The sequence below is a fragment of the Mauremys mutica genome, chromosome 9, assembly GCF_020497125.1.
Source record: "Mauremys mutica isolate MM-2020 ecotype Southern chromosome 9, ASM2049712v1, whole genome shotgun sequence".
NCBI classification, from domain to species: Eukaryota; Metazoa; Chordata; order Testudines; family Geoemydidae; genus Mauremys; species Mauremys mutica.
The window spans coordinates 20,578,093-20,594,312 of NC_059080.1; the positions used below are offsets into that span (position 1 = coordinate 20,578,093).

Here is a 16,220-nt window from a genome sequence, read left to right on the forward strand (position 1 = left end):
CTGTTTCTCTTATGACACCTACCTGAGTTACTGACAGAATGTGTTGGTAATGTGGCTACACGATAGCTGTTATTCTGGGGGGTGGGGGTGGGGCAAAGAGATGTATAATTCCTTTCCTAGCAGGTTTCCCTTCCATTGCTTCCCCAAGAACCACTGCCTGCTGCAGTGACCCTCCTTTCAGCCACCTAGGCTTGGAAGCATTGAACTTTGGCAGGGTAGGAAGGAAGGTGAAGGGCGGTTCCTCAAGAGTGACACACGTTCTTCCTTGCTCCACCATCTGAAAGCTGCCAGCCCCAAGCCTTTGACATGCACTTTAGGCTGGCCCTGCAGCCACTCAGCAGAACCAGCAGTATCACGCCGACTTGAACGGAGCTTTGGGTTGAGACATTCATAATCCTCAGGCATCCTCAACGGAAGCATTCCCCACAACCAGAGCCTGGTGAGCCTCCTTCCCCATCAGGATCTACAACAAGCCACAGGACCCACCTAAAACAGGAGGGAATGCCATGGCTTATAAGGGGCATATGGGCAGGGGTTACTCTTGGAGACTTGAGTGCACCAAATCTGATCCTTTACCCTTTTATGGAACAGTCCAATTGAATCCAGTGGCAAACCAGTTCCTTGTTCTTGGCTTCCACTGGGTGACTGTAAGAGACAAAAATCCCTTCCACAGTAAGGCTTTCACTCCAGATTTCATTGCATGGGATTTTATAGTGATTCCTATAGAAACCTGTTTGTTTCAGTCACGTTAAAACTCCATAGAACTTTACCACAAGGGAGCAACACAGCTGAATGCAAACACAATTGAGGTGCTCACTCAGTTGCACAGACCTAGCTAACAGCTATAAGTGTTACATGCCACATTCCTCCTTTCCCCGTGCCCTGCAGTGCAGGCAACTTTTTACAATGCTGCATCATCTTTAATAGATTACCACCTGGAATCAGCTTCTCAGCAAAACACTCCTTCCTTCCCCTTTCCCAAGGAAAGGGCTTTGATCCAGTACACCAGTTCATTTAAACGCAATGAAATAGCTTGGCCTAGAGGTACCAGTGCTCTGCATTGCCACATAAGCTGCACACACAAGTTTGATTCATGGACCTGGCTCTTGCTCCCATGCTGAGCACACTCCTGTAGCAACATGTTCTACCACCAGCCTGTGAGCCGTGAGGGCTAGGATGGGGAGATAGATGAGTACGCGGATCAGGGCAGGGATTGCACCATCCTGTATACATTTGTACAGCAACTAAAATGGGAAAGGCACAGACAGGTTCTGAAAGGAGCTTCTGGAGACTGAGCCTTGAGGGGGAGGATTGTAAATGGGGAAGGGATTCTTACCAATCCTAGGACAGCACCTCTGCTGCAGGGGACCTTACAAGAAGGAAGAATAAATAAGTGAAATGAGAGCCACTGCTCTGTTTATATCTACACAGTTTTCATGCAGGAAGACTCCATGCTGCATCGCTGGAAAATTGCGCTGCTATCTCTTTAATGAGCTGTTTGTTTACAGCACCTGGCAAGACCTGTTATACTAGCTAACTGGGTGATATTTGAAACGCTTACAATTGAAAGCATGTTACGGCAATTCAGAACATACTTAATGTGGGGTTTGCAATATCCCCAACCTACTCAGGGTGGATGAACAGAAATAACCCACAGCAAAGCAAGTCACCCCTCAAGTCTATACTATACCGTGCATACATGGCTTAATTTTCAGAAGTACTGAGCACCTAGAACTTCCATGTACTTCAACTGGAATTATGGGTGCTAAACCCTTCCATAAAATCATAGCGTGTGTCTGCATATATATTATATCCACATACATAGATGATGTGTGTGTATATAACACACACAATGCAGCTATACATTTATAAACACAGGTATATAACATCAAGTTCATGAAGGTTTCCAAGGAACATAACTATAACTGCAAACTCCTTGGGTCAGAGACTCTTTTTTGTTATGTTTTGTACAGCACCTAGCACAATGGAGCTGCAGCCCCTAGGTGCTACCACAATACAAGAGTAATGAAATCAGGCATTTACAAAAGTAAAAAGAAAAAAAAACAAACAACAAAATAAGCGATAACTCACTTAGGTTGAAGGAAACAAAGGTATCTGCAATTAATTAAAATGAGTTTTCCCAACTTTGAGGTTCATAAGCATGATTTTTTCTGTATAAATGATATAGATTTTATTATAACATACGTTCTATTAAATACACACATACACAGGGGTCATATGAAAAAAATGCATGGTTGTGGGTCCTGCCTCATCAAACCATTCCTTCTCCCTGACTGCCCCCAGAACCCCTGCCCCTGACTGCCCCCCGCGGCCCCATCCAACCCCTCCTCTCCTTCCTGATTGCCCCCTGGAACCCTGCCCCCATTCAACCCCCTTTCTCCATCCTCTGACCACCCCAACCCCGATTCACACCCCCCACCCCCTGACCACCACCCCAAACACCCCTGCCCTCTATCCAACTCCCCTGCTCCCTGTCCCTTTACTGCGCTGCCTGGAGCACCGGTGGCTGGCGGAGCAACAGCCGCACCACCAGAGCATCAGGCCAGGCAGCCATACTGCCCAGTTGGAGCCAGCCACACCAGCGCGCAGCACAGAGCACCAGGTCAGGCCGCGGCTCTTCAGCCCTGCCGCCTGGCAAGAGCTCGCAGCCCTGCCACCCAGAGCATTGCACTGGCAGCACAGTGAGCTGAGGCTGTGGGGGACGGGAACAGGAGGGGAAGGGCAGGGAGCTCAGGGGCCAGGCAGGAGGGTCCCACAGGCCATAGTTTGCCCACCTTTGAGTTAGAGGCAAGGCCCTATGCGGCTATGCCCTACTTGATTATGCAACCAAATGCTAAGCAATTTTCCTCTTTGTTCAGATACTGCATAATTCCAGGATTGTGCCACAGGATGGCTCCATTCTGCAGTCAATGGAGGCAGTAGAGGAGGGAGGCAGGTTTGAGGGACTGAAGAATACGCAAGCAGCTCTGGGTGACCTGCATTTCCTCTAACAGATAGAGAGGAAGAAACCCTGGGGATGGCCTAGACTGGTCTGTGTGTGAGAGATGCAGAACACGATAATCTAAACTGGCTTGGCAGTCAAAAGCCATTAAAATTAAAATTAGATTATTTTTCCAAGATGGAAATGACACACTAGAACGTGGTCCACCGCCCCATATTCACCCCCACTCTAGCCACGCACAGTCCACCCCACTTCTCGTATGCCCAACACCTATTGGAGAAGGCACCTGCCTAGTAAACGTAAGAGCTCTGCTAGGCATAAGCCTCCAATTACAAGTCTCCCCTGCAACCCAGGAACCAAGCGCACAGATCTAGGGTTTTTGGCACAACATTTAGGACTAATAAAGAGACTAGGGCACATGCCTTGCTTAAAGGACACTACAGTAATTTATTATGCCATTGTAGGATTAGCTGAGCAGATCTTTAAACACACTGTAGTACTGGACATTTTCACTGGCAAACCACGCTTACCATTTTCCTTCTAGGCCATTAACCTGAAATACGCTTTCAGGACAGAGTAGCAATGCTTGTGACCTCTGATTAGCAACACACGTTTCTCTTGCCCCACCTGCAGGATCCCACTCCCAACTGCTCTCTATGCTAAAATAAACTGATGACAACAAGTGGGCCTCAGTGCCACAAGGCCTCAGCTGAGCTGGGCTCAGATATGGAACATTTCATTTAACTACTAATCTGTAGGAAGCATTGTCTCACACCGAGCACGAGTGGGAGTTGCAATGCCTAGGGTTTACTCCTGGTTCTCCCACTGTTTGACCTCGGGCAAGTCACTTACTGCTCTGTGCCTCGGTTTCCCAGTATGTATTTCCCCATCCCCTACAGGCATGTTCTGAGGCCTAGTGCCCAAGGGTCTGACCCTACAAACCTTTACCTTCTCAAGAAGTCTCAGTTATTCAGCAGGTCTATCCGTGTAAGTACGAGTCTGAAGTAGCAGGCCCCTAACTTGTGTACAAACTGGCTCATATTGTTCTCCTGCCCGCAGCATGGCAATAGTCTCCCAAAGGGGCAGGGCACAACACACAAAGTGATTGCTAGTACAGGTGCAGTTACAAATCACGTATTAATCAAAGGCAAGGGGGAGAACCGAAAATACAATCTGCCAGTTGCCATTAGAAATGCTGCCCCCTAACAAACATACATACAAACAATTACAAGTCACCGGGAACATGACAACATTCTCGTGGTATATGTGAACATCTTCATTGATTGGAAGTAGCTCCACCCTTTTTCCTCTCAAGGGCCTGCAATAGGGTGAAATAGGTTTTGCCTTCTCTTACAGGTAGAGAGGGACATCTGCACTTCAGCCCTGAAGCAGCTGGCGAGGCTATGTTAGGGCACTAACTCAACCTTCTTAGATCATTTGATGCTATAACAACAACAACATTTTGTCTTATCCTGCACCTTTCCTCCAAGGAAGGAACACTGCAGCTTTAACATCACAAGACCTAATAATTTGCTATTGTTTTGCACCTTGTCTAGTGCATACACAGTGGCGTTAGAACAATTTTTATAGTGGGGGTGTGGAAAGCCATTGAACAAAACTGTATACCCTGTATATGATGGAAACCACTGCACCCCTAGTTCCAGCATCCCTGCATACGCACCTGTACAGAGCAAGGGGGGGGTGGGTCCCAGGGCCCAGGCTTCAGCCTGAGAGTGTACAATGCAATTTTATAGCCCAGAGCCTGCGTCCCACAAGCCTGAGTCAGCTGACACAGGCCAGCCAGTGTTTTATTGCAGCGTAGACATACCCTAGGTCTCAAAGCTTCGCTGTGAAATCAGTATTATATCCATTTTAAAGATGAATAAACTAAGGCACAGTGAAATAGCTATATTATGACGACTCCGGACTGCTTGCTGACTCGGATAATCAAGATACAAGCTCTGCAATAGTATTCTTTAAGGTATTTCTATGGTGCTTGTCATTTTGATACCCAAGTCATGCTCTTCATTGTTGACGTTTCTCACTGAACAGGTCTAATTTCATTGTCCATCTTTCACTTGCTAGCTCTGTTCAAATTCACTTTCCAGTTCTCATGCACTAACAAGCACACCACGGTTGTGTTAGCTTCACAATAATTCAGAGGAAGGTTTAAATAAAATTAAAGGTTAAAGTTGTTTTCACTGAACTTTATAAAATAGAGGGTTTTTTTCCATTTTTTATTAGCTTTTCTTCTCTCCCAACACTTAAAATAAAAGCAGCAAAATTTAGAGCTTGGTGTTATCCTGTCCCTTTAGGAATTCATGTAATTTTCCAATATTAAAATTTCAGATTCTAGCAATATCCATGTTTACAGAGAACAGCTGGTACTATCCTGTTTGAGATACTAAGAAACTAACTTACTCAGAACTGGAACACAAAGTTACAGGATTTCATGGGTAGGCCAGGGCTATCTAGGTTGGTAAAGCTTGAAGACAGACAACATTTTTTAGCAGATATTTTGAATTCTTCCAACATCCCTGAGCTTTTAAAACTAGATATACAGTTCAGAGCTTGTATTGAGCAAGAGATTAATCAGGCAAACCACACACCCTTTAGTAATTTATGCCACCCGCACACAAGAGAAGCAAGTAACAATTCTGTGCCAAGTATTATTTCTTGAAGATTGGCTGACTTAGAATTCAAACCGTCTCTTTTTCCCCTTATGTAGCTTTAAGGTCTTCTTAGGGCTGGAGTTTCCGGGATTTGCAACTCTCATTTTCCAATGATCACAGCCTTCTGCACAGGGCTCACTAGTTGCTTTGCATCCACGTGCAATCAGGTTAACAAGGCCCAGTACTTTGGTCTTGCGAGGTCACCGTTATTACAAGGAGAAAGTGTTGACTTACAAAATCCTCCTGGCCACTGAACAGGAAGATGCATCCAGAACAAAGCAATGTAACAAACCCATGGGCTGCAGGCAGACAAAATTACATTAATCACTCTCAGGAAGCCAACTCCAAAAGAAAAAAAAAAGAGACAGGCTGTGTTCTCAGTTACACCAGAGTAAATCCCATTTACTTCACTAGAGTTACTCTGGATTCACACTGGTATAAATTAGACCAGAATCAGGCCCTCCAGTTTCTACCACCCACCTAAAAGGAGAATACTCCGAGTCCAGGTTCCTTATCCTCTCTCTGCTCTCAGAAAGCAACACCATAAAAAAGCCAGTTCACTACACCGCCACACATATCTAAGATAGTTAACTAACTTCACTGGGCAGTTTTGGGAGTAAGGTCTTTTAGACTCATAGACTTTAAGGCCAGATAGGACCATCATGATCACCTAGTCTGACCTCCTGCACATGGCAGCCATAGAACCTCACCCACCCACTCCTGTAATAGCCCCCTAACCTCTGGCTGAATTACTGAAGTCCTTATCCTTTAAGTCATGATTTAAAGATTTCATGTTACAGAGAATCCACCATTTACACTAGTTTAAACCTTCAGGTGACCTGTGCTTCATGCTGCAGAGAAAGATCAAAAAAACAAACAGGGTCTTTTGTGCATAGGGTTCTCTGCTCCTATCTATATTCCAGTCTCACCATGGGAGTGGAGGGTACCAAAGCCAGAGGCAGGGTGCGCTCAGTGGTGGGGTGTCACCATTTTCAGAGTCTTATAATTTGATAAGGCTTTAAGTTGGTTTACATAAAAAGGGAAGGGTATGGGGGATGGAAGGTTTACTAAAAAGCAGGAGGTGCTTATATTTTATTGACTGGAACGAACACTGGTACTGCCAACAAGTAACACCAACACTATCAAGTGTTCAAAAATTGTGAGTCAGGCATTAAAAAAAAATCATGAGATTTAAAATAAAATAAATACCAGGGTCCTTTTTGTCTCCCTTATGGTTTCAAGATGTTAGGGTACACTCAGATCACATTCTCAAGCTTTTCTCCACAATCAGGATAGCTAAGAACTATTGTTTTAAATGACAGATAAGATTCTCACATAATCAGCTGACTCCAAGAGCTGGGGCTTTAAGAACACCACCAAATATCATGAGCCTCACAATAAGATTGAAAGAGTTGGCAGCATTGCAATATGCATTTCTAAATAACACTTTGCCTGTTTCTCATCAGCACTGAATTTTTTTTTTTTAAATCTGACGGAGGTAACTTGAGATTAAACAACTCTTTATTAGAATTGTTAATCTAGTAATTGAGAATTGTCTATGTGCAACCTCCTCCTCCACTCTCTCATGCTGCAGTGCATTAATTATTACATACAAGGCCGCTTGTTATCATTAAAGTCTCAGATTAATCCTGTTTCTTGTTCTTTTAGTTTTATATTTGCATTTTTAGCTTTTGCAAAATAAAGACGGACATTTTAAAGCTTTTCACTTAACCTCATTGCAGCAATTGGAGTAACACCTGAGATTATTTCACGGGAACTTCAAATGAAGTGCAACCATTATGCTGATCAAATTCAAAAGATCTGTGTCTACTCATTCCATTTACACTCTAAAAGGATAAGCATCAATGCAAGGTACAGCCAAAGGCTAACCCAGGCCCCTCAAAAGAACTAAGAGCTCACAGCTATGGTTAAAAATAATTTTTAATGAGAACTCTTCATGCATTCCTAATAAACTCTGATGCTTAAAACCCAACTTTAAAAATCTAGTTTACTTAATTATTTTTGCTGTTTTTGCAGCAGGGGCAACTAACAACCTGATCCAGAACCACTGACAGACCTCAGGAAAATGGAAAGTAAAGAATGGGGGATTAAGAAGGGAGAATGCAGAGGAGAAGGTTGGAAAAAAAATTCAGGGGAGTTAAATGAAGAGGTTGGGAAATATTAGTAAGATGGAGAAGACAAAAAACATAGGGAAAACTGTGAAATGCAATATGATTGCTTGGGAGACTCATTAGGAGATGCCATGTAATCTGATGGTTAGAAGACGACCCTGGGAATCAGGACACTTGGGTTCTATCCACTGACTCAGTGTGTGGACTTAAGGGTAGCGACTTCCCCTCTCTGTTTACACATCTGTAAAATGGGACTAATGCTACTACCTTACAGCATAGGATGTGGAAATGTAATCAGTTCAAGTCTGTCCAGTGCTCTGAGGCCTTGGGGTGAAAAGCAGACAGAAGTCTAATGGTTATACAATAACCTTAGAGCAATTCATATAAGATGTCAAGTCCATCTGAAACGAGCCTATCTGAAAAACTGTTCCACATCAACAGCTACAGTGACACCTTCAGGAGAGGACAGATAAGACCTTTTCAAGAAACAACATGTAAAACTTGAAGCCCGGGTTCTATAATGTATTTGAAATATATGAACAACAAAAAGAAGAAGTCCTAGATATTAAAATTAAATTTAATCCCTTGTGTTAACAAATTTACTAAAAGTCTGTTTACTTTTCATCATCTGTCACAGGGACGCTTCAAATGTTTGAAATTTAAATTACTTCTTCATATTAGAATTAAGTAGGAGTGAAACTATGGCTTATATGTCCTGCTTAAAATGTTAGCAAATACCCTAAATGGAGCTATTTTCTTTGTCACCCAATGTAAGTCATAGGTTTACTAGCCTAATGGGTGACTAAGCTATAGGCAAAGAAAGGAAGACATTAAGAGTGTGTGTGTATGAATGAAATAAAATAGAAAAAACTAAAGAATATTTTCACAGAGAATGAATATCTATATCTATATATACACACACACACCCCTACCTCCATGAAATTATTCTTTAGTTTTTCCTATTTGGCTGAAGAGTCCACAAAACATCACTACAAAATCCACCCCCGCCCCCAAACAGATCCTGAATTTAAATCCTGGAGTCTTGGATAGAAGCCTCTTTTTAAATTTAGATCTACACAACAAATAAAGAGTGCTTTAATGACAGATGTTTGATGCTGACACTGTCCCTGCAGTTTACACAGTCCTGTACAGTGAGGGATCTGAAAGAGGGTTTGAAGTCATCAGTGCAATGAAATATTGCTAAAATTTACTTGGGTGCATTTTCAAAAATGACCTCCCGGAATTCACTGTATCATTAGGGTTTTCCCTTTCTAGCCCACAGAGCCAGCAGGGCCTCACAATGAGGTATGCAAAGCTTTTCTGTATGTATTAGATGAGTCAGTTCCTACTTTCTGCTCCTTGTTCTTTTACTCTCAGTACCAAAACAGTGTGGCTGTTAGAACTACGTTTTCTCTTCTCACTAAAACTTTTCTCCGAACTAGGATCTTAGCTCAGTTTCTCTGTTCTAATGAAGCCCTGATCCATTTTTACCAGTAACATGCACCTGGATTATCCCTTCCACACAGCAGTTTTGATAAAGCAGGACAGATTAGACAAACTAGTTTACCTAGCCTAGGAATTAGAGGACATAACACAGCATCAATTTTTAAGCAGAAATCCCCATCGATCTCAATGGGGAATTCAGATTAAAAACAACAACAAAAACTAACAATGACAAGCCCTGTAGCCTTCCAGACAAAAAAAGCCCATTGGGACACCTTATCCATCTTGTTAGCCAAAGCAGGGTTGTTCATGGGTGGTTCATTCCCTATCCTGCCTTAAACATAAAAGATGACGACAGGATGGACATTACTCCAACATGACCACAGAAACTCTACAGTGTAGAACGTACATTCTTGATTTTAAGAAGCAATCCCTACTCAATGATGTACCAGAAAAGCCCCACAAAGTTCCCTGCCAGTATATCCTAGGAGAAGTCTTTTCCCCAGCCACAAATGTAGTGATCAATTTAATTCTGAGCAAGAACCACTATGGTTAAGTATTTAATTCCATTTTTACTCCGAGACACCATTTGGTTTCTACAGGACCTTCTGGAACCAGAAGCCTGACTCTGCACTGAGCTGTAACAGTGGATATTCTTCCACTGTTGGACAAAGCAGCAAAAGAGTCCCATCTCTTGTGCAAAAAGGCAGTCAAAGGGCTGCTGCACAACACACTGAGGAACTACTGCTGTGAGCAGGGGCGGCTCCAGGCACCAGCACGCCAACCGCGTGCCTGGGCCGGCAAGCCACCGGGGGTGCTCTGCCGGTCGCTGCGAGGGCGGCAGGCAGGTTGCCTTCGGCAGTATGCCTGCGGAGGGTCCGCTGGTCCCGCGGCTTCGACGGACCTCCCGCAGGCGTGCCACCGAATCTGCGGGACCGGGGACCTCCCGCAGGCAAGCCGCCGAAGGCAGCCTGTCTGCCGTGCTTGGGGCGGCAAAATACCTAGAGCCACCCCTGGCTGTGAGGAATAGGCTACAGAGGCACTTATGGGAGAGCTATGGAGAAACCAGACGAACTTTACAGTCCATTTATCAAAGTGCTTGTAGTTCCTATTTCAAGGCAAATGAAACATAAAATGTAAAGCAAATAAAGTTAATCTGTATCTAGATTATTTTAATAAATAAACAGGGAGAAAAAAATCAATGCAGTAGTTCTAGCTGCCTTGCCAGCTCTTGTTAAATCCCTGAAACTGCAACACCTACAGTGGATTTATAGAATGGCAGACAGGCAGGTTCCCTGCCATTCCACAGCAGATCCTCGATGGATGTTTGAACTGAAGTTAACCACAAGCAATGTACACAACTGACATCCTGTGTTCATTAAACCCAACGGAAACAGGTGCTTCTCCTGCCCAATGAACCCTGCTGCCCCCACATATCAGGGACACTGCTTGTGCTTGGGTGACACCGGCTGGGAACTCTTGGTTGCCTCAACTGTGCCCACAGTGGTGGGGCACCGCTGTCTGACTTGCAGAATCCAGAACTGGCCTGGGTTTTTAGCCTAATTTTCCTTAGCTGTCACATTTTGAAGTGGGTCATGGATTTAAATAAAACAAGAAAGGAGGTGCCTAGCTTAAGAGCCTCCAATCTAAAATGGGTCAGACAGGGGTCCTGAAGACCCAGGGCACACTGACCCTTTAGAAAAACTGCTATTCTGGTTAGGTTTGCTTCCCCAGAGGGGAAAAGCTAGTGCATTACGACACTGCCCCAACATCCATTTACATGGGAAAGGAATCCCCATTTCATCCACTCACTAATCCTTCTCACAATACCTGTGTGAGACATAGGAATACTGTTCCCTTTTTACAGGAGGAGAAACTGAGGCACTGAGAGGAGACTCAGCTGAGGCCACAATGGGAGTCAGTCACTCCCATGATGCATGCTGGGGAGTCTTTACCAAACCCAATAAGGACCAGGGCTTTTTTTTACTAGATTGTCTAATCACCATTATCATTTTCAAGTATCCCAAAGGTATACTATTGCTCCATGCTTCCTTATAGCCCACGTCTGCTAGAAGTGACTGATTTTTGCTCTTCCCTTGGGTAAAGATTTTACTCTAGCTTCAATTTTTCTCTACAATACTCCTTCCCCTCCACAAAATGAAACCTCCAATGTGTCTCATTATAAAGTCTTGTCTCCTGCTGCACGTAGCCAAGGGGCGTGCTGGAGATTCACAGCAGTACATGCTGATCTTCATTGGATTGCTTGTTTACATATGCTCAACAGTATATTTCTTTAAACAAAGGAGCTATGCATTCAGTGTGTTGTTGAAAGAAGGTTGTTTTTACAGCCTGACCCTAAATTTGAGCTCCAAGGAGTCTACATTTTAGGAGATCAAAAACAAGAGAATGCAATGCAAACAAGAAATAAACCTCGATAATTACAGCCATGTGTCTGTGCTGCTATTGCTTAGTTTGAGTTAGCACCTTTTCAATATAAATATAAGCCCTATTTTTCAGGAGTATAACTTGGCTGGAATACTACTCTGCCATCACATCTTTAAAGTGCTCCCCAAATATTACATCATTCTTATAAAAACCTACAGGATAGGTGTGTATTAGCCCCCATTTTACAGATGGAGAAACTGAGGCAGAGAGGTTAAGTGACTTGCTCATGGCCACAAAGTGACACGGTGGCAGAGCTGGGTTAGAGTGCAGGAGTAACTCTTAGTCCTGTACTTAATCTATTGGGGGTTCTCACACGATGGTCTGTGGAGTACTTGCTGGTGGTCTATGGGAAGCTGTCAAGTCGCACACTTTTGGCTCTGTTTCCAGCTCAGAGCACCATGCCAGCTGAGAAGGGAGATGAAATGCAGAGCATAAATAGACAGTGTGATTTTTTTCAGGAAGGCCATAACACTTAGCAATCCGAAAGCAGCTACAAATTCTTTCCTGATTATGTTTCCACAGGGATAGTATGTAATTGTAAGTGGGATGGGGCAGAGGTGGTCTGTGAAACCAAGAATGGGGGAGGTGGGGTGGCACAGAGGTGTCCCATACAGCTCCTTTGTCAGAAGGGATGGGAAGTGAAGCTATGGGCCAGACTCAGTGCTGCTTCTAGCAGCATTAGATAGCAGGTGTAATTCATTGAAGCAATCCAAGCATGGAGTAGAACATGTCAAGCAGAGTAGCTGCTCTCCATCTCCACTCCTATCCAGATGTGCCTCCCCTTGACCCACGGAGTCCCAGCTTCAGGTCTTAGCACAGAGGGACCTCAGCAGGCTGCTGGAATTGCAGGTGTATGGACTCTCTGAGTTGCATTTAAATGCCAAAATACCAAGATTTAAATAAACAGAGGATTAAATAAATAAATAATCCTCCATTGTACATGAGCACCCATTCCCTTCTCCCTGAAAGCTAGAATTCCAGCGATCGGAAAGCAAGTGAGAACTGACATACTAACATATAATGGCAACATTAGCTAACAGGTCAAAGCATATGCATTATTAACGGTCTCTTCGCTAAGCACACAGACCAAAATTCACATTTGTCACATTGGCAATTTAATTACAAAGCACTGTCGCCTATGTTGGCTTCTTTCCTTCTACATCCCTGTGTAAGGTTGGTTTTGGTTCCCCCCCCCCTCACTCTCTCACACGTTAGAAGAAACAGGGGCCTATTCCCGCATGCCCATGGCAGAGTTTTTATCATGTCAGTTTTCGATATCCTTAGTTAGATCTTCTCTTTTAAAACTGTGCCTTGGGTTTTGTTGATAGGATCACAAGAAGGAAACAGATAACTAAGTGTTGATTTCCTGAAGAATACAAACACAGAGATGCATTGTGTATTCCACCACTTACCATTTAAAAGACAACCCATGTTAACATTGTACTGTTAATAGCCTAGAAGTGACAATGCTAAGATTGTCCATACATCTTTAACTCTGCCGCCATGTGGATATGCACTATGTTACCATCTTTAATTGCACGATTATATTATTTCTCAACAATATCATGCTGCTAATTCTAGAATCTAAGAGGTGTAGCATCTTGTAATTCCTTTCATTGCTGTACATTCATTGTCAAATCATCTATCTAGCACATCAGTGCAATGTGATCTAGGGCAGTGTTTCTCAACGACCAGTCAATGGACCAGTGATGGTCCCTCAGATCTCCTTGACACAGTTTAGGAAGGCCACAAGCGAGTCCCTGGTATCAAAAAGTTTGAGAAACACTGGTTCTAGAGGATAGATCATCAGACGGAGAGTCAGGAGATCTGGATTCTGTTCTCAGCTGTGATACTGACCTGCTGTGTGACTTCAGGCAAGTCATTTCACTTCTCTAAGTCTGTTTCCTCTCCCACGCTTTGTATGTATTTATTTGATTATAAGCTTTGGGACAGGGACTGTCACTAGCACAATACAACCACAATCTCAGCTGGGGCCTGTAGCTGCTACTCTAATACAAACAAATAAATAATTAACTTAGGTACAGGCTCTTTTCTATCTTTAGAAGACACAATCCTGCACATACTTCATCCTGCTACTAACTTTTCTTATGTCAGTATCCCCACTGAATTTAAGTGACTAAAATTACTAACAGGCATTTTTACAGGACTAAGGCAGCCTTCCTGGGGTGCAATTCAGAGGAGGCAGTTAAAAAGCTTGTTTAACTGTATTTAAAAAAAAAATCAGATGGCCTATATGTCAGTTAAGTTTCCCTTTTACTCTGTAGTATGTTGTGTAAGAACAGTTAATGGTGCACTCTTCATATAAATTGTTTTAATGGTCTGCTTAATTGGCATGCACAATGTTCTACACAGATGCACATAAGATTGTAAAATACTGTTATATTTGAGATATCATCTTTAATTACTGTCACATAGTGGATATGCACAAGGCATGTTACATGTGCAACCTTAACTTTATCATTTTGACCTTTTTGTGCTTCTGTGCAATCCTATAGTCTCTTAACAGTTTTTTTTTAATAAAACTTCCTAGGGACGGTTTTTTGCTGTGTTTTTTGTTTTCCTTTTTAAGAAAGAAGAAAACTAGTAACAATTCCTGTGCTCCTGTGACAACATGGAACTATTTGACTGGACAGCATCAGAATATTTTTAATATAAATGCTGAAAATATACATTTCTGCCACGCTACAAAAAAACCTAAACTGTTCTGGGGATTTTGTTTTGTTTTGCTTTTGTGTGTGGGAGAGGAGCACTGAAACTTTCCACAAAGATTCACCTTTGGGCACAGAACAAGCCTGGTAATTCAGTCCAAAGGTGGAAGTTCTAAACCAGTGAAAAAACAAAGGGTCAGAATGCAAACGCTTATGCAACCTTCATCTGTTGCCTGTGCCCCCCAGCAAAATATTTCCAAGCTTTCCTCTTTCTGGAAATGTTTGTTTCACTCTGGACAGCAAAGGAGCTTTCTTATTTGATTTGGTTTTCATGATTCACTCCCTGGGGATATCTTTGTAGGAATGGAAGTCATTTAATATACAGATTATAACCCAAACTTCCTCCCTCTCCCCCAAGTTACATCTGCTGCAAGGAGACACCTGGATTTAAACAGCATGCAGGCTCTGATATAAACCAACCAAAGCCAAGCAGCAGAAAGGGGAGTTCCCAACGCACCGATGCTAGCAGAAGCACTGCAGGAGTGACAGCCTGGACTGGAACTTGCTCCTACAGCAGACAGTCTGATGTCTCCCATTTAAACAAGATACGTTCCTAGTAGCGTTTCTAGGGCACCCCTGCCGACACCGTGTGTGTGTGTGTGTGTGTCTCCCTGACACCAGACAAAGTTACATACAGTTGTTCCCTTTGCGGTGCCAGGCCCAGGAAGCCCTTAGATCTGGTTACGGGGTGATTTTTGTGCAAGCCACTCATCCCTCAGTCAGGCACCTCTCATCAGCTCCCCTCCCCAGACGCCGCGCAGAGCCCAGCGGGGCCGGGGAGAGGCCGGTCTCGGGGAGGGGGACCCCGCCGCCCTCTCACCTGTTTTGAACTCCAGCGTGGGGTCCTTCTCGCCGCCGCCCAGGTCGCTCTGCAGCATCACGTAGAGGATCCCGAAGGAGTTCTGGATGCCGAAGATGGACCCGTTGCACCAGGTGGCGGCGAAGACCACGATCCAGCCGAAGCCGCCTTCGGGAGGCTGGAAGCCCGGCCCGGCCCCCTGCAGCCCCCTGGCCCCGGCTGCCTCGCCATCCTCCTCCTCCGCCTTGGGCCCCTTCGCCTCGGACACCGCCTGCTCCTGCTTGTGCAGCGCCATCTCGGCCGGGCTGGGGCAGGGGCTGCAGCCGCCGCTGCCTCTTGGATCCCGGCTGCGGAGCCCGTCCAGCAGCTGGTCCCACATGCCCTCTCCGCCTCCCGCTCCGCTCCCCCTGTCATCCCTCGGCTCGCCTGCTCCTCCTCCTCCTCCGCCCGCCGCCGCCGCCGCCGGCGGGTGCCTCCCCCCCGCCTCTCCTCCCCCAGCGGTATCCTCCTCCTCCTCCATCTCCCGGGCGCCGCCGCGCAGCGCCCTTCACCGGCGGCTGCCGCAGGCCGGGGAGACAAGGCGGGTTAGCGCGGGAGGGGGGCGGGGAAAGCCGCGGCACACGAGCCCTCCGCCCCCGCGGCCGCAGCGCGCCCCGCCCTCGCAGCGCGGAGAGAGAGTCGGGGCTCCGCAGCCGGCCGGGTCCAGCCGCGCCGGGCGGGTCCGACTCTGTGCCTGGACCTTGGTTTTCACGTGGTGGGGGAGGGGGCCTCCTTCCCAGCTTCCCCCACCCCTGGTTTCCTGCCTCCCCTCGCACGGTAAACAAGGCAGGACTCGGCGCGTCCCTGCGGCGGCCGGGCGGGCGGGCTGCGTCCCACACGGGCGCGCAGAGCCCCGCGATCCGCTCGCTCTTGCTCCCCACGGGAGCGAATCCGCCCGCGGAAAGCAAAGGGGCCGGGGCCGGGGCCGGGGCCGGGGCCGGGTCCAGCGCCCGCTCCCCCAGGCTGCAGAGGGGAGCCCTGCGCCCGCCCGGCCACCTC

The 16,220-nt window shown here is 45.6% G+C and overlaps 1 protein-coding gene across 1 annotated transcript in view; it reads right to left on the minus strand.

Moving 5' to 3' along the window:
- SLC16A2 (solute carrier family 16 member 2) overlaps positions 1-15,717 on the minus strand; it is a 106,124-nt gene extending 90,407 nt beyond the window's left edge. The window contains exon 1 of the mRNA XM_045031622.1: positions 15,204-15,717. Within this exon, the coding sequence (XP_044887557.1) occupies positions 15,204-15,702 (499 nt within the window). The 5' untranslated portion in view covers positions 15,703-15,717. The remainder of the gene's footprint in view (positions 1-15,203) is intronic.
- Between the last annotated feature and the right edge of the window lie 503 nt (positions 15,718-16,220).